This window comes from Anser brachyrhynchus (genome assembly GCF_964034855.1).
Source record: "Anser brachyrhynchus genome assembly, chromosome: 4".
Lineage (NCBI taxonomy): Eukaryota > Metazoa > Chordata > Aves > Anseriformes > Anatidae > Anser > Anser brachyrhynchus.
The window spans coordinates 34,272,946-34,291,336 of NC_137698.1; the positions used below are offsets into that span (position 1 = coordinate 34,272,946).

At 38.0% G+C, this 18,391-nt stretch overlaps 1 protein-coding gene across 3 annotated transcripts in view; it reads left to right on the forward strand.

Moving 5' to 3' along the window:
- LRBA (LPS responsive beige-like anchor protein) overlaps positions 1–18,391 on the forward strand; it is a 400,077-nt gene that overhangs the window by 203,072 nt on the left and 178,614 nt on the right. For all 3 annotated transcript variants that reach the window (XM_080589383.1, XM_080589381.1, XM_080589382.1), the window contains 3 exons: positions 7,203–7,327; positions 14,127–14,273; positions 16,879–17,015. In XM_080589383.1, coding sequence (XP_080445509.1) covers positions 7,203–7,327; positions 14,127–14,273; positions 16,879–17,015 — 409 coding nt within the window. The remainder of the gene's footprint in view (positions 1–7,202; positions 7,328–14,126; positions 14,274–16,878; positions 17,016–18,391) is intronic.

Consider the following 18,391-nt stretch of genomic DNA (forward strand, 5'->3'; position numbering starts at 1 on the left):
CATATGTAAACAGAGATGTTTTTAGACTGGAAGTTAAAAACACCATCATCTAGGACAGCAGCACCTTAAGGGTGGGCTTGTCTTTACCCTGACACGGTGCTTTATAATGTGTAAAGGAGGACTGAAACATTTATTGTCAACATTTGTTTCTGGAGTGTATTTTAAATGAGAGATTCAAAGCTTGTCAATGCAGAAAAGAGTCTGTGATATCTGGGATTGGCATTATTCTCTTCTCTTGTTTTGCACGCTAGTTAGATGGGAATGCATTTTTGGTATGACTTAAAGCACGGAGATAGGGAAGCCTGGGTGGGGTTATTGGGACTGCAGTGTCTAATGTGTGGTTGAGACAGAGATAATATCCTGGCTGTTTGCTGTATTAAAACCCACAAAGAGCATTTCCACCAGGTTTTCAAATGCAGACCTAGGAATTACAGATCTGTGCTGTTTGTTCTGTGTTGTTTATATGGGGAAATGAAATTGAAATGAAATAACTGGTAAGACATGCTTCCCTTACTAACTTCTCCGTTTTTTCCCTCTACGCTGGAAGCACATGAGATTTAAACTGTACTAAGGTCCCTTTTGATACAGAGGTCCCCAGAGTAACAGTTCCATGCTAAGTCCATGCAGATGCTGTGCCTGGAGTTCACACCCAGCTTTCCACATCTGCTACTTGGGAAAGATGTGAAAAAGAATAGTACGATTTTCTCTTCTGAAAGCATTATGGAGAAAAAACACACTTTTTGATAATAGTGAAATACAGATAAAGGCAAAAGTCCTTTTAGAAAAAAATAATCCTTTGTAGACAAAGTCAAATGTTTTCTTGGAGAAGTGCTAGAAGAAGCAAGTAAACAACGATAATTTAATAGATTATATTAATATTCTGCACAGTTGATACTATGCCAAAGAAGTTTTACTTGATGACTTTGGGCCTTTGTTATGACCAGTTGTTGTTACTACAGCAATGAGTGTGGCAGAGATTAAGAGCCTGCGCGTGCGTGATTATTTTTTGCCTAAGGATTCCCAATTATTTCCATTTGCGGAAACCCTCTTCTGAAACTATGGAATATGAATGTCTATGTGGGAGGAAAATGAAGATACTAAGGGAAGGCGCAGAGTCTGATGATGTTGGAGTAAGAGTACATGCTATGTCTTTTTTGATATCAAATGTTTTCTATTATCCTTTTCTTCCTTCCTTCCCCCTCGCCAGCACGTTTTTTTCCCTCATTTTTAGTTATGTAGTTGCTGGTCAGGCTGCAGTGTAAACAGGTTACTGATATAAAACAGAATAAAACGTTCAGCCTTAATAAGCTGAGATGGTTACTGTGCTCCAGTTTACAGTGGAGCCCCACGAATGCTTACATGAACGCAGCTGAGAGGGAGGGAAAGTAGATCTTCTTTAAGTGGTATTGCCATTGAAGGCAATACAGGTAATGTAGGTAGCATTTCCAAAGATCTCAAAGCACTTCCTAGGAGTTAATCAATCTTTAATGTTCTGATGTAGATACATTATCAGTGAAGTGCTCTGAAACACATGCTTTGAGATACTGTAGCTGGCCAAATAATATTTTAGTGGCAACTGACTTAATACTAACCAAACTTTCTCCTGAGTGCTTTGCTAATGCAGACAAAGTTGTGAATCAGTTCAGGAACGTGATTTACTGGAAAACAGTCTTTTTCCTGCTGCATTGGTTCTTTGATTTAGCTTACCGCATGGCAGCACAAATACTTGTGCATGGGATCTCCAGGTGAGATGCTGAACTTGATGCTGTTGCTGAGAACTTGCTTGTCAAGCTACATCTTCAGTTCGGTGCTTTACCATTGTTAAACTCAATGTTCTATTTTCTGAAATATGCTAGATATTTTGGGCATGTTACAAATATTAATAGTTTACACATAACATTCTTTAGATTGGTACTTGTAAACATGTAGCTAAATGTATTAATGTGCTGTGGTGTAACTTGTTTTTGTTAGATCATGGTTTGTGAAAGCTTATTGTAAGAATAATGCAGGGTTTCAGAAGATGTTTTACTTGTTTTCTGAAATCACGTTTTATTAAGTCAGTGAAAGATACGTTGCACTGTGTTTTTAAATGCAAAATACAAGAGATTTTAGTTAATATTCTAGACATGCATCTCCATGAAAATGCAATGGATTTCAGTTTGCAAGATAAAGCAGGCACATTGCATTGATGATGCCCTACAGCCTGCTAGCAGTATTCCTTCAAGATCTATGTGTTTTTTTCTAGAACTTGATCACTTTTATTTTTGGATTGACAATCAAATGTGAATGCTTGTTGCTTTTTTTTTTTTTGAGAAGAGCATTTACGTATCTCGCAGCAGATGTCTGGCCTGAGTTCTTGAAGCATTTCACATGGAAGCTCAAGCCACCTAGATATAGAACAAAAAATGTTACTGACCAGAATTAAAAGAATCCAAGATATTTTTTCTTAAAAATGGGGCATTTCTATTTCCTATTCCTATTTAATTTAGAAATAGCACCTGATATTGTGCATGAGCTACTTGATGAGCCATTGCAATCAAATTTTGAATGAAGTTAAAATGAGAAATTTTGGTAGGTTTGTGTTTGGTAATAGAGGAAATTGAAGAGCCTTCTTTGATTCAGATTTACTGCCAAATCTATACCGTTGCTACTGATGAATAAGTAGTGTTGCCACTCTGTGTTTGGTTGTCTGTGAAAGTAAATTAGCCCAGGACCCTGTGTTCAAGCGTGTTTATACCTTTGAAATTGGCATTGCTGACTGATTGCCTTGTGATGGCCTTAGTAGAGAGCCGGGGGATTGATTAGGTTTGGAGATTGACTTATCTGCTTAACTCTACAGTTAGAGTTCCAATGAGGAGTGTCTTATCTAGAAATTTATCTTGGTATCTTGGATTTAGGACATGTGAATAGGGTATTATGTATATTGCATGAACAACCAATGTTCTCATTCTGTGGCATGGTAACAGCCTTGGTTCTGGATGCATCTGTGAAATAAGTTCTAGCAGTACAAAATTCACATTGGCTAATGTTTCATATCTGTATTTAATGTATGTAATTGCTTTACACCAGAGCAAGAACCGTTTCTTTTTAAAAAGAAGACTGCGATGACTGGCAGGCTGGTTGGAATCTTCATGACAACATATTGTTTTTACGGCATACACAATCTAGTTTCCATCTGCTTTTGAGTTTGTCAAAGTTGTCTCTCATGCAGGTTTTCTTGCCTTGAAGACTAAATACCCTTCTAGGCAGAAGAAATCATTTGGTTCTCTAGCCATCCTCTGTCTCTGCAGATGATTTCTTTAATGCTGTGCTGCTTTCACCTTTCTCTCCTTTTCTTCTTGTGCTACTTTTATTTATTTATTACTTCACTAATGAAAGGATCTGAATGGATGCTTCTCTGGTATGCTAAAATCCATTCTTGATCAGCTGTTGGCCCAAGTACAGCTCCAAGACCTCTCAAACTAATCCATTTGTAGGTTTACTGTTTCCTTATTTTTACTCACCCTGCAGGGTCTCTTTTCTGTTCACGCTAGTGTGCTGACTGCTTCTTTTCAGTAAATGTAAAGATAGCAGAATATCTTGAAATATACAATGGGTAAGACATTACAAGAAGTAATTCTTCAGAAATTGTGTGATCTTCTCATCATTCTGTGGTTGTACTCCTTAGATTCAATTTAAGTCTCCTATAGGATATTAGAACCTCAAGGTAATTCCCAAGCCTAGAATTCTTTTAACACCATAATAAAGCTAGTAGGCCAGTTGGTATGTTTTGTTTTGATTGGGTTAATCTTTGAAACTGATAGAGAAAATAGGTTTCCTGTTCTCTTGTTCTTGGAATGCAGATATGTCAGCATGTAAGCTTTTTCCCGTTGACCACAGCGATGTGCGTTTTTCTTTTGAATTATATGATCAAAATTCTGATATACAGGCTATATTGGTCATTGTATATTTCATTTCTGTACAATTAAAACCATCTACTTAGTTAAACATGAACTGAGAAGAGAGTCTTGTCTCAAGTCTGGGTACCTAGACTGGCAATTTGGAAAACTGAAAAAGAAAGCAATGTCATGGTAATGCTACTTGAATAAAACATTTAATATCAAAGCATTGCTTCTATTCATTCAAAATTGTTACTAAGGAACCACCAATTACTGTGTATCATGTTAGTGGGGCCCCTGACAAATCCATGCAAATAATATGATTTATAATTCATAAATCCTCAGTCCCCTGAGAAATGTTGCTCTTGCACTTAAACTAATTGAGTACTTATGTTCATTGATCCAGTCCATATAGCACCTTTAGTCCATATGGCAACCTACTATAGGGCCAGAAGCTTGTTGTCAAAAAAAACACACCACACACACACAAAAAAACAACACCCTTGGTCAACAGCACTATGCTGTTCTCAAAATCCAGTTACTTGGCCCTTTGCTATGCAATGCTTCAGTCTTTCACCCAGCAAACTGCAGCCAACTCAGAGCAGTCGTTACGTCTGTCTCCCCCTGGCTGTAGACGTATAACGTCTGCATGAGACAGCGTTGTTCTTTGGGGATGGGGCTGTAGCAGTTAAATGACCTTACCTGTAAGCTGGTTGTTCTACAGTAGCTGTATTGTTTACTGGATTATCTTGGTACTAATAAGCATTTGTCCCAGTAGTTGCTCTCAAAAGCGGTTTGTTTTTAAGAATTAGACAATAGGTGTGTGTTTATGGCTGTACAGTTTTTTGTTATATATCTGTCTGTGTGTAGAGAGTAGATATTTTTCCTCATCATGTAGTGGTTGCAGGTAGTTACAAATACCCAAATACGCAGGCTAATAGTCGATGACGTTATTGTTTGTGAACAGTCACTGCACTGGTGGAGGACGAGGAGTCCTATGCAAATTTCATTCCCTGAATGGAAAATAAAAGTAGGGGACTAAAGATATATTATGTTTCAGGATAATTTTTTGCCCGATCATAGTTTCCTATTTTTCTAATAATTTTAGCATAGTTTTGCAATGTAGGATAATTTTAATTGCTATCCAGTAGAATGACATCACTTAATTCTATCAAAACTGTAGAGAGATAGATGAATGACAAATTAATAATTTACCATCTTTGCATAATACTGTAGCACAGAATACCAGAAGGATTGATGGCAGAAGAGGTTAACAAATTTTAGCGGCTTCCATTAGCTTTTCATTGTCATATGTTTGTGGTGCTGACTGAAATAAGCTTTGTAGGAGATCTCAGTCTAGGGAACTAATTACTTGTGCCGATTGCCATACTGATGAATAGACCCTCATTGTATCATTCCCCTGAAGACGAGGAGCAGTCTGTGATTCACGACTGCATCCTGGCTGATATTTGATAATAATTTTAACAGATAAATGTAGGAAGGCAGAATGATGAAGTGCCTATCCATGCTCTACGACTATCAAAGGCATGCACATAGCCAGCTGTGTTCTGCCTTTTTTTTTGTGATTGCTGAAGGAGAATTTTAAGTTATTAATCGAGCTTTGAATAAAACCCTATCTTCCTGTGTTTTTTTTAATATTGCTTCATTTGACTAAGTATGCCAAAATCATTGGATTTTATAACAAAAGCATTCAAATTTAGGCATGATTGTAACACATAAAGTGTGAATATAAAATACTGGGGTATTTGTTTCAAATACTTGAGTATTTTTCTGAAATTAAGAAATCAGGAGGATGAAGAATAGCACTGCCTTTTCCTTGATGTCAGAAAAGGGCATGGAAACTTAAAGCTAGATGCATAGACATTCTCAATTTTTATAGGATAATTTTCAGTCACAATTTTTAATATCTACAAATTGTGTTTAAGAGGGGAGCTATGCAAATTATTGTGGCTTTTGTTACTATGTTTGAAACCTTGGGTTAGCTTAAATAAAACTCATCTCTGGCTTTAGACCTCAAAACTAAGAATATAGATATCAAGTATTTTTAACTATGGGATCTGTAAATTAGTCATGGCTATTCATTTGTCAGTGTTGACAGGTATACTTTTTATTAGCTATTGGACCAGAAATGGAATACATTGCAATGTACATTGCAAGTTATTGTTTTAATACTAGTTACGTTAACAAACATAGCCTATGTTTTGTAACATGGCTATATAGGTTTTCAGGCTATGAACCTATCATGACTATTGTATGTGTCAGGCATTTTCTGCTTGTTTATTTCGCTATACCTGAAACTGTGGTTTGTTTTTTGGTACATTCTCTGGGCTAAAATATTGTTTTACAGTGGCATTCATTCATGATCATCTAACAAGATAGTAACTGGCACTTATATATGACCATATTAAAAAGATCTACGTATATTTGGAGCATACAATGGAAAATAATGAATTTGATATAACCTTTTCTAGATGTAATTTTTTAAAAGTATGCCTTCAATATAGCAATTATTACACATCATAACATGTAGTTTTTAATTAAATGTAAAAACACAACTACATAAAACAGGAATCCAATCTGATTTGCTTGAAAATAGATTGCTATTTCACTCTCCTGGAATGGTTTATTTAAAAACAGTAAATGGAAAAGAAATGCATTTTCTTGTGTTGTTGTAAGCCTCAGGGGCTAAATGTAATGAATATTTTAAGAGATTATTTTAATTAAATTCCTGCACATCTAAACAGAGTAATATTTTATTATCACATACATAACCATGTAACTGAGGTATTCATTAAAGTTAACACTTTCTGGACCAAGAATTCATGGTATGATTTACTGACCTTGTGCAAAAAGGCACAAATTAGGAAGAAAAATGAAGGGGGACAGACTTTGATTAATATAGGTAATGCTATACCATATTTATAATAGCCTTTTCCCTATTCTGGTTTATAAATGCAGTCACTGAGAAAGGTGCCCTGCTGAGGCTGAAATGAGGCTGAAATCGGAGCACATGCCACTAGAGTGTGGGGAAACTGATCACACTGTCAGCAATTCATTTCAAAATGATGTATTTAGTGCTCATTTCACCTTCCAAGAAAAAAGGGAAAGGAGTTCCTTAGACTGGAAGGTGATATTGTTATTTTCAAGGACATACCTAAGTAAAAGATTGCAGAAAGGGGGGAGGTTAAAAAAAAAAAAAGAAAAAAAAAGGCAGCGCAAACAAGGAGAGCTTTATGCAGAAATTCAGTGCTACCATGCTGTTTGATAATTGCTAACATATGTGGCTCCTCTGTTTCATTGTAGTCGTCCTCGTGAGTTCTGGCGCCTTGACTACTGGGAAGATGACTTGCGGCGCCGGCGACGATTTGTGCGTAACCCCCTTGGATCGACACATCCTGAAGCGACACTAAAAGCAGCTGGAGAACATGGTCAGTGTAAAAACTGCTTCTTGCCAATAGCAGCAGGTTACAGTACCTGGCAGTGAAAATTAGACCTTCATTCCTACAAGGTGCTATAAAATTGTCCCAGATGCCAAAAGGCTTGTCATTGCGTTTCAGACATGCTCAGTACAGAGATAAACTGACCATTGCTTATCGTAAGCAACGCTGGTATTTGGTAAGCCTCCTCATTACATCTTAGCTGAGATGGCACATTGTGCACACTTTGCATACAGTGATTTCAAATATAGGTCTCGGTAAGTACAAGAAAAGGTGGATGTAATTTTGCCATTAAACCCTGGACACATGTTCTTGTGGTAAATTACCTATTTATGCCATAGTAACTTCAAAAGACAATGGTCCCTGTTCAGAAATCCACACCAATTATTTCAGTTAGCCTGAGCATATATCAGGCTATCCTTACAGACATATAAAAAGAAAAATAATGCTTCTAGAGCAAAACTTTATTCAGACTTTTGCGTGTGTTTAAGTCCTCAAGTATTTCTGTAAAAATTTGATATGGAAGAAATAGTAACAAATGCCAAAATGTAAAGGATTGTTCAAGCAATAAATGGTAATGACTTCTACCTGGTGATGTTAAAAACAGGTCGCATTTTTAACAGTTTTTTCCCCCCCATTTTATTATCAGGGATCACCCAGCTACATGCTGCTATGTCTGTTCTATTGGAATGTATTTACAAAACCAAGGAGATAATCAGTTTTAGAACTTGTAATAAACCAAAAGTTAAAAAGCCAAAGCTAAGGAACTTTGGGTTTTAGTCTAGAATTTTGTCTTTGTGATCTAATGAAGATACATTGATAAGGTTGAAAAATCCACCTTTTATTTAAAAATAATTTGCTTATGCTTAAAACTGAATACCCTTCCTCTTGAATGTACATGTCACTGAATAGAATCATTTAAATTCAGTTTTTTCATATTTAGTCTGAATTACTGCGTGTGTATATATACGTACACACACGATACGTGGAGGCATGCACTTTATGCTAATTTAAAATTACTAAGACTGTTGTACGAGCATAGAAGAACATCACTGTCGTAAAGTTAGTTTCCATCAGGCATCTTAACCTCTGGCACTCAGCCTTAAAGAGCCATTTCTGGAAGAAAATGTCTACAATATGTCAGCTGATATAATGCCAAATGTGACATCAGTCCTTTAAAATAAATGACCATGCAGAGAATAGTCAATAAAGTGATCTAAAAGCAACGTTCATAGAGACCTACATCTTTGACTATAGAAAGAGGAACAAGATGTAGAATTAATTAACCCACTTTTTCTTTGGGGCTTGTTTTGTTAGTACCGTGTGTTGTTTCTATACCATGGACTTTAAGGACACAAGTTTTTTTTTTTTTTCTGTTCAATAATATCCTTGGATAAAGAAGAACTGCCCCCCTTTAAAATTGTGTAGTTTAAGTTAAATAGGACTTGACACAGTTTTACGTATTCTCCTTGTATGTTCCTATTTAATCTTTATGTTGTTTATCAAAGCACTGAAAAATACTGTTATTTTTACGGCAAACTATTTACAGCTTCTGTTTATATTTGTGTAATCAATTCTTTCGAAAGTAAACACACTAATAGAATTATTCATCTTTCATAGTAACGTGATATTTTCATTAATCCATGCTATATTTCAAGGGCTATCACTCATATGCAGTTTGTAATTGACAGGAGTACAATTTTTATTGATACAAAGATCAATTGATAAGATTGAATAAAAGTAGCCCTATTTGATAATATGTAGCTGGTACCTAACCCCAGTAATTTGAAAGGGGCTAATTTTTTTTTGTTAGTCCTTCTGTTCAGCATTTGACATCCGTAAGTGTTCTATTATATTTAATTTCTTGATGTTCTCTTCTGAATTTAATTGCATAGTACCTTAGTTGTCTGATGGCATTTTGTTTCTTTATCAAGTGAATATTCTAGTGTACCTTAAATCATAATGCAATTTATGTGATTTCTGAAAGTATAGAGAATGACCATCTGCTGGAGTGTAGGTAGGTGTGCAACTGTCTTGATCGAGGACTTTCCATTGGCAAGGTGTAAAATGACCAAATGCAAATTGCTGTTCAACCAGAAGCTATATTTAATTTATAGGAATACAAAGGTTTTTTTTGTAGAAAGTATCAGAAGGTGCAGTTATCAGAAAGGTCAGCTTGAACAGTCACTTGATTTATTTCTTTCTGAAATGTGTTTATAAACTTTTAATATTAAGTGATGTCAGGTCAGAAAATCCAATTGTTTTCAGATTTTCAGAACTGGACGTTCAGGCCGCATTGCCAGGTTGTGGATATACTTAGAATTTGCAATGGATTTGTCTTGGTGCTTTATGATTTCTTATCAATAATTTATCATTAATTATTGTATTTCAATTAATTTTACATGTCTCTGAAGAAAAAGCATTTTTAAAATGGTGAATAAAGGTTCCCTATTGCCTATTTAAGCTTTTCTGAAAACTAAACAGAACAAAACCAAAACCTGAAATTGGGCATATGGGATTTTGCCAAAAGGGAGACAGGAAAATAATGCATAAATAATGGGAAAGTACTATTGCGTGCTTGCGAGCATAGAATTTAGCACACTTTTCACTAGTAGGTGCACATTATCAACTGCTTGGTGTCTTGCAAATCAAATCATGTATATTCCCTGCCCCGGAGAGCTCACAGTCTGGAAAAGATCACAGTTTGCAACTGTGAAAAAGCTTTAGAAACAATCGGAAGCCTAGATATTGTTCAGTAAAACCTATAGAGAACAACAACAACAACAACAATCAGCTCTCTTGCAGCCTAGTTATGTGTCTTAGTAGCAAGAACCAATCTTTTCCAGGGATTGATTTGATTTGAAGGAGAGCCTCTGGTGCAGAGGTGGCAGAATAAATACCTGAAGACTAATGTTCTCTGTTCAGACAATCAATACCAGCCCCATGACTATACTTCTGGCTACCTTCTAGTTAAAAACAAATTTTTTAATTCTGACAATTTAATTGCCATTCCCAAGTTCACATTAACTTGCTTGGGAAAAAAAAGCTTTAGGTAATTTTTCAAAGGAAAAAAAAAAACACCTTCCAAAATGGCTATTTATAAACGTCAGGCTAGTAATGTAGTGTGGGGGAAGCAAAGAGGTGAAGATGCTGTGGGATGCAAAGAGTTAATTTATTTCTGTTTCCATTTTCCACTCATTGTTTAGAAATGAAACCAAAGGGTTTATGAATTATATAGATGTGAAAGTCAAATTTCTGTTCCTGGAAAGTAATATCATGCAAAAATGAGTACTTTAGCCCTGTTGGGTTTTGTAGCCTGACTCCCCAGAACACTATTTTGCAAGAGAATCTTTACCTGCTTGGAAATGCCGTACCAAGCTTTTTAACAGGTGATGTGTCTGCTTGTTTATTTTCATTGACATTTATTAAAACCTGGGGGGAGGGGATTAAAACAGTCTTTAGTATTTCAGTCGAGGCGGAGTTCACAACATTGCCACTGAAAGTATCTAGCAACCGATCCTATATAATATTGAACTTGACTGGCCAGTTTTCTTTGCCTAAACTCAGGGGACAGAAAAGAAGTCTTAAAAAGAATATTTCAGAAATCTGATGTGAAAGTGTTTGTTTTTCCCAATGTTGCCTTAAAAAAATACAAAACAAAACAAACAGACTTAAGGGAGGCTTCTGGGAGGCCCAACTAACAAAACGATAGTAAATTTTTTTTAGTGCATCCTTTCCCAGAATTGCTTTTTCTGATACGTTTACCAGACATTAAAAATATAAAAAGCAATAGTAAGTTACCTTCTGTACGGTCCTTTCTGATAATTTATTTTTCAAACAGCTTTTAAGAATTCCTTTTTTTTTTCTTGCAAGTTATAGACAAACAATTTAAAACAATCTGTCATTCAGTGGATGATTTAAGTGAAATTATTTTTACACCCGAATGTTCCAGAGGTTTGACTGGGATAAAGAAGGCTCTGTGCAGATGCAGAGATGTTTGCTAAAAGCTCCTTGAAGGAAGTGGGTCCTAGAGAGCAATTTGGGAAGGATTGCATGGAATTAGAATAATGAAATATAATAATGAAATTAGTGTGCCAGAGGAACACTCTGCTAGCAGACTGTTACACCCTGTGCAGAACATAGGCCATACCTTTTGGTCTTGATCTTGAAAACGTGAATGTGAGCGACTGCTCAGATCTGCAGGGCTGGAGCCAGAAGCCTGGCCATGCCAAGGCTAGGCAGGCCTGGCAGAGCGCAGCTTGTGTTACAGGTGACAGCAGGATCTGGGACCTGGCAGATGAAATCAAGTGCGGGACACCCCTGCACGTACATGGGAACGGAATCTGGCACTTGCTGTCATGCTCTGTCGTGTGCATCTCTAGTAGGTAAATACAGAGAGAGAACTACACTGTGGCCTACCTAAGTGCATGCAATACACAAAATAGGTGAACCCACGTGGAGTGTATTCCATTTCTACACAGATACTCACTGTGCCTGTGCCTGTTGGCTGTAGGTGCAGTGCTTTATTCAGCTCCGTACAGAAAAAGCAGATTCTGGTTCGGGGTGGTGTCTGATTGCCTTCCAGTAGTTGGTGCCTGTGTCTCCCTGCGCACGTACATTACACATTTGTGTGTACGGTGCACGTGTCAGGAAACGTGGGTAGCCAACATTGTGCGGAGAGATGACAAAAATGTAAACAATTTACAAAGTCAGACTAAACTTATAATCTAAAATCTTTTCTTGAAAAAAGACAGTTATGCAAGGTGTATGTTTTTGAATCGCTATAATATAGTTTGAGAAATAAATATCATCAGAATGAGGAAAGACGAGGCAGGAGGTGTGCGTTTCTGTTACCCGATTGTCTCTGGCTTGGAAGTGGCCATATTGATTTTACTTTTTCTTAGTGATAGATGAGAAAAAAAGACTGCAGGACATACTAGTAACTTGGACAAGTTATGCTAAATGTAAAAGTATTGAACTTTGATCTTGGCTCTCAAATCAATCTTAAATGAGAATAGGTAGAAGGCTAGTGTGAAATAGTACCTTCAGTGTGACATTATAATGAAGGAAGCAAAAATGACAGCTATGTACTATGCACATGGAGGTTTTTGAAACACTGAATAGAGTTTTCTAGCATTAAATAGGGGGAAAAAGGGGAGAAGAAAAAAGGGCTGATTATCCTTTACTTTATCCCTGGCATGGTTTTGTTCTATTTTACTTTTTTTGATCTTCAACAGAATGCTGCTGGGCCACTGAGCAACAGTGCATGTGGTGTGTATTAGTATACTGTTGGTAATTTTACTGCTGCTAACTTAAAATCCTCAAGGGGGAGTTAATTACAGGAAAACCTTCCTAAATATCAGCTGCATATTTTCCATGACAAGAAGGTTTTCAACTCACGTTGAACAATTCCAGAATTGGAGTTATCATTATTTACATGAATACGTTTTAGAAGAAAGTAAAATCTGTGTTTGTACAGTGCAGTTAAAGCTTTTCAATACTTTATTTTTTGAAGGCTGACAAGTGGCAGCTATTGTTTGGGGAGAAATGACCGTGCATAAATTGAATTTTATTTTGTATGGCAAGTTAAACTTTTTATCTTTGTTAAGCTCCAGGCATGTGGCAAAAACAGAATATTTGTTGATATTTTTTAGGGTTTGGGAGATTTTTTTTTTGGTTTAGTTTTCACTTAATTGAAAAGTTTATTATTTGCAATTTATGTGCATATATTTACTTAATTTAAACTTTATATATTGCCACTGGGGACTTGCCTTCTTCTGTAAATGTTTGCAGATTAACTTTTTTTTTTTTTTTTTTAACCCAGCCAGTGGAACTTCAAACCGTGTATGGCAGCAATCAGCGACAGCAAGGAGCAGTGTGCTGAAGTTAGTCGCTCACGATGTGCTTGGCGCACGTTTTTTCCAGCGCGGCAGTTCCGTGGGCATTCTTAAATCGCTTTTAAAGAAATACCCCGCTCGGTTTCAGCTTCGAAAGAGAGAGAAGGAATTAAGGGTTGCCAACCAGCGGCAACTTCAGCGTGGCGAGCTCTCGCCCTCCCCCTTTCGCCGCGGCTCCTCGTTCCCACGGAGCAGCCGCAGCGCCGGCGGCCGGGGGGATGCTGCGGGGGCTCCCGGCGGGCACCGGCACCTCCCGGGCGGCTGCTGCCGCCACCGGGGCCCGGCTGCGGGCCGGGGGCCGCCCGGGGCAGGAGGGAACCGGAGGGGACCGGGGGCCGGGCTCCGGTAGCGCCCTTCTGGGCGGTGGCGGCCGCGCTGCTGCAGGCAAACCCCGCTCTGCCGTCGCCTTTTTTCGCGGCGGCACATCCCCGTGCCTCCCGCGGGCAGGTGCACCCCGGCTCCGGCCCAGGGGAAGCCCCCCCGTGCCTCCCCGTTGCCCCCCACGCCGGAGAAGCGGGGCTGGAAGGCTGCTGAGGGGCAGGGGGACAGCGGGACCTGCCGCCGGCAGGGGAACTCGCCCCGCGGCCGGAGAGAGCAGAGCCCGTCCTGCCTTCCTCCTCCCTGCCCAGCCCCGGCACAGGCACTTGAAACGGAGTTAAACGCTGCAGAGAGCTCCGGGTAGTTTTGGGCAGGCTTAATAGGATTAAAAGTAGCTGTGTTTTAACATTAGAGGATTAAGGCAGGTACTTCCCGTAGCTAGTCTGAAACGGCGTTTTCTTTCTCAACTTTCATTTTTTACAGAAAAAAAAACCACACACACACAGAAAACAAAGCTATACTCCTTTGTCTCTGCCTCCGAAACCTGACAGAGCAGTGTCTCTTTCTCATTTCAGCTCCTGATGAAGATATACTTGTTAAAGGAAAGCAGTCCATCAAGAGTCAAGTCTTAGGAAATCAGAACTCAGAAAGTGAGATTCTCTTGGAAGGCGACGATGATATCACGTCATTCATTGAGGAGAGAGAAGTGGAGAACTTAACGGGTAACTTCAGTTATCTAATTTCTTCTCAGCTTCTTTACTGTTTAAGTTCTCATCTCCCCTGCTCTGCAGTGAATACTAATTTAGGATACACACCATTAAATTGTTCCTTCCCATAACTGGGTCTTTCAGATCACTTTCTTTACACATCTGATGCTGGGAATTTACTTGAGGACAGTTGCGCATTTTCTTTCTTGGGCTTTTATAACCTGCTTGCTTCCATGGCAGATGTCTGTATTCTAGGAAATCTTCCTTAGAAAAAGAAGCTCTACCCAGCAAAGAGCTTTTTTTTTTTTTTTTTGACCTCGTTTCATTCCTCAAAACATCAGACCTAGTGGGCAATTAGGCAAGTCATTTGTAATTAAAGGCTTTGGAGAGTTTCAGAGTCCTGTTTCCCCCCGAATTTATAAAATTGTATGTATTAGTGATTTACTTGGATTTCAAGGATCTGTGCGCTCACTGGATTTAACTGCCTTAAACCCCTTGTCATTCCCTCATTCAAGTCCCTTCTCCACAGGCCATAACCATATTTGACTTTGTTTCTTTTTCCTGCAGAAAAAGATAGTACTTCAGATCCTTGAACTTGATTAATTTTACGAACCTTTGCTGCTGTTGCAATCCAAGTGGAATGAGTCAATTTCTGTAGAGTTCATAATGTAAATAGTAACTTCCTTGGTTCACTGGGAGTTATAAAGCAAATTCATTGTTATTTGAGGAACATGGGTTTACATGAAAATGCAAATTTCTCTGTGTTCTGCTGCTTTCTTACCTGGGGTATTCCATGCACATTTTTGTTAGAGAAAAATGTCGTTGCTTGGATAATTCTGGTTCCCCAAAAAGCTAGTAGTGTAATCTTACGTTATGATGATTTAGTGAAATTAGCAGAAGTGAATATTTATTGTCAGTTTGCTTATCCCTTGCCTGAACTGCTTTCCACTCTTTAGTTATTAAAAGCAAAGTTAAAATTACAACATACTGAAAATAATAAATAAAAAACAAACACCAAACCTACATAGGAAGGGTGGTGGAAAATAAAGAAATAGGAGAATAATGCAATGGCATTTTATGTACGTGGATCTTTTTCTTTCTACCACGAGCTTTCTTCTCAACAGCCTTCTGTGTTTCCTTCTCGTTTATTATACATTCATTGGTTCCAGTAATACATTCATACTGTAATAGAGGTGAAAGGGGAGTTTAATTATATAATCTTGACAATGGCAATAGGATTAAGAAGTAATCCTCACTAATAAAGTGGTGTGGGTAGAAATGAAGTGGAAATTGTCAGGGGTCTTCTAGAGGACCTGGACTGCCCCAGCTTCTGCAGCTGTCTGCTTGCCCTGTAATTGAATGTCTGAGAGTGATTGAAAAAATGTTATTTCTCCTCTGGATTACATGCTAATGTACAGAGGGCAAAGGGAGACAGCAAAAGAACACATAGCTGCTTATTTCATCCATTTGTGGGGGTGAGCTTTGGGAAATCATGGCAGTTCTGCAGCTATCTCATGCCCATCTGCAAACACAATGTATTTGTACATTGGGAATAGAGGGTAAAGCTGCTCTGATCTCAACAGAGCATCTCTTCTTTTGTCCTAGTGGCACACATTGAGATTGATGCGAGATTAAGGACCATCACCCTCCTAACAATCGATGGAAATGACAATTCATCTGAATTTTTTGTCAGTTATTCTCACATTGATTACCTGAATGTGTGTACCTCATTTATAGATGCTTTATTAAAACAAAATTGTCTGTGTCACTTTCATATCTTCCACTGTTTTATAAAAGTCAGATAATAGTGCGACCAAGTAACTTCATTTCCTTAGCTCTTAATCAGCTGGATGACAAACCTAACCTGCTTTCTCTCCGTGTGTGTTAGTTTATATAATAGGTTCTGTATTGTCAGATCTATGCCGAACCTATTGTTTTCAGTAGTCGTCTGATTTGTCCCTGTGATAAGCCCTGTGGAGATGTGATTATTCCAATAAAAATTCATTCAGTTGGAAACCAACCCTCCAGCTGTTTACTCCCACAGTCCCCGAGCTACACTAATGCTATATGGAATCCTTGAACAATATTTAACATGGAATCAGAAGCATCTTTAAAACATTTTACTTCAGGCTCTGTAACATTGTCTAACCTTAACAATAGATTTCTATCATCCATGAGGGAACACTTCACAGTCAGACAACTTTGAGCCTTGACTGCTGTGTTCATCTTTGTGGAAAGCTATTGAAACTCTCCAGTACCTACAGAACACGTTTGACAGTAAGATTTCAAGTGCTCGTGTGCACACTCTCTATTGCATATACCAGAAGGTATGCAACCACTGAACTTTTTCAAAAAGAAAACGTGGCTGAGGAAAAACTATATATTGCCATGCTAAAGCCAGCTCTGGCATGTATAATATATGCATCAGTTTGCAATTGTAGCTGCTTCAACGTTCGGCAGAACAGAGACATTGTAAATCTATTACATATGTTCTTTTCTGGGATAAAAAAAGTTTTGTTTTTTTAAGGAAGAGCTAAGCTCTCTGTTTTATTTATTTTCACATTCTAAGCTTGAAAAGCAAGTAATTTTGAAAATTGTTGGTGTTCTCCCTCTTTGGCAGGACCAGTTGCCCTAAGCGCACCAGCTCAGCTTGTGGCACCCTCGGTGGTAGTGAAAGGCACTCTTTCCATCACTCTTTCTGAGCTCTACTTTGAGGTGGATGAAGAAGATCCCAGTTTTAAGAAAATCGACCCGAAGGTAAGAGATCATTGACCCTGAGCTCTGAGAGATGATGACAAATTACCCGAGGCCTTTAATTTTTCATTCTACTTCCTTTACCTCTGTTGGCCCGCAGTGTCCCTGCTTTAGTAAGTTTGCCACTGACCATATATGTTAGTGAACTTCACTGAAGTGCCACCTCCTCTCCTTCTCCCCGTTCTCCCCCTCCCACAATTCGACCCTACTTGAATGTTAATTAGCTTGCTGCGAATAAAGCTCCAGGGAGGCATCTTAAATAAAGACATCTTGAATCACAGGCCTGTGTGAATACTGGAAAGTTCAACGAGGCTGTTAGCCCAAATGCTTTGTTTTACTTTCCTTTTTTTATATAATGCCAGTATAACATCGTGCCTAACTTCCTACGCTCTTAAGTTTTCAGTGCTTCTGTATCGTATTATTATATAACCGATTTTACGGGGCCTGTTACTATTTATTGTGCCTAAGCACGGAACATAATTGCCCTCTTAAAATACGTTTCTGAACTGACTTGTTAATTTCCACGAACTTTATTTGCTCTGAGTTACTTGATTACCAGTGTTTGTTTAGAATGAGCAACCTTTCAGTAAAACTCCAATGCAAAGGCAGGCTGTTCTGAGCTCAGCTTAACAAGGTTGCACTTGAATATTTTCTACAGTATTGCGGCAGCATTTCAAAAGTATGACACGTTACCGATAAATATTCTCGTATCCCATTTTAAGCACAGGGATGTCTCTTGATTTTTAAAATACCTGCTTATTATTAAACATGGTAATAATTTCTTTATGAAGGGAAAATAACTTGCTGGAAGATGTAGTGTTTTTCTGCTTGTCTGCAGACAATTCCTTGTGTGTTAAGCACCAGTTCAGTTCTTTGTTCCTATCGAGCAAATTGCTCTTGTCTGTATTAAAAATGGCCTCAGTGGGTCTGGAGGCTGGGATTATCAAATCCTATCAAGGAATAAATATGTTTTGAAAAAGAACACTGAAATTCTTTGAACTAGAATTTAGTATGAGTGATTAGTTAGAAGTGTGATTTTATGTGGCATCATAAATGAAAATTAACTTTTTTTTTTGGTCCTGAAATGTTTTTGAGATGATTTCAAGTATGAAATAGCTCTTAAAATTTTGATATGCTTACTCTTTGCGTAGTATTTCTTAAAACATGGAATTGTTGGAAGCATATAAATATAAAATGTAAGGACAGGTTACTGTATTTCATTCTGAGTCTAAAATACTCTGCTACATATTGTATTAGCATGAGAAAAGCCTTACAGGTCTGCGTTATTCTGCGTTTCTGTTTTCCATGTTTAGCACGTAGGGCGTTCAAGTCCAGTTAGGAATTCCTACCATTTCTGGTACCTGGTTGTGGGGCCATTG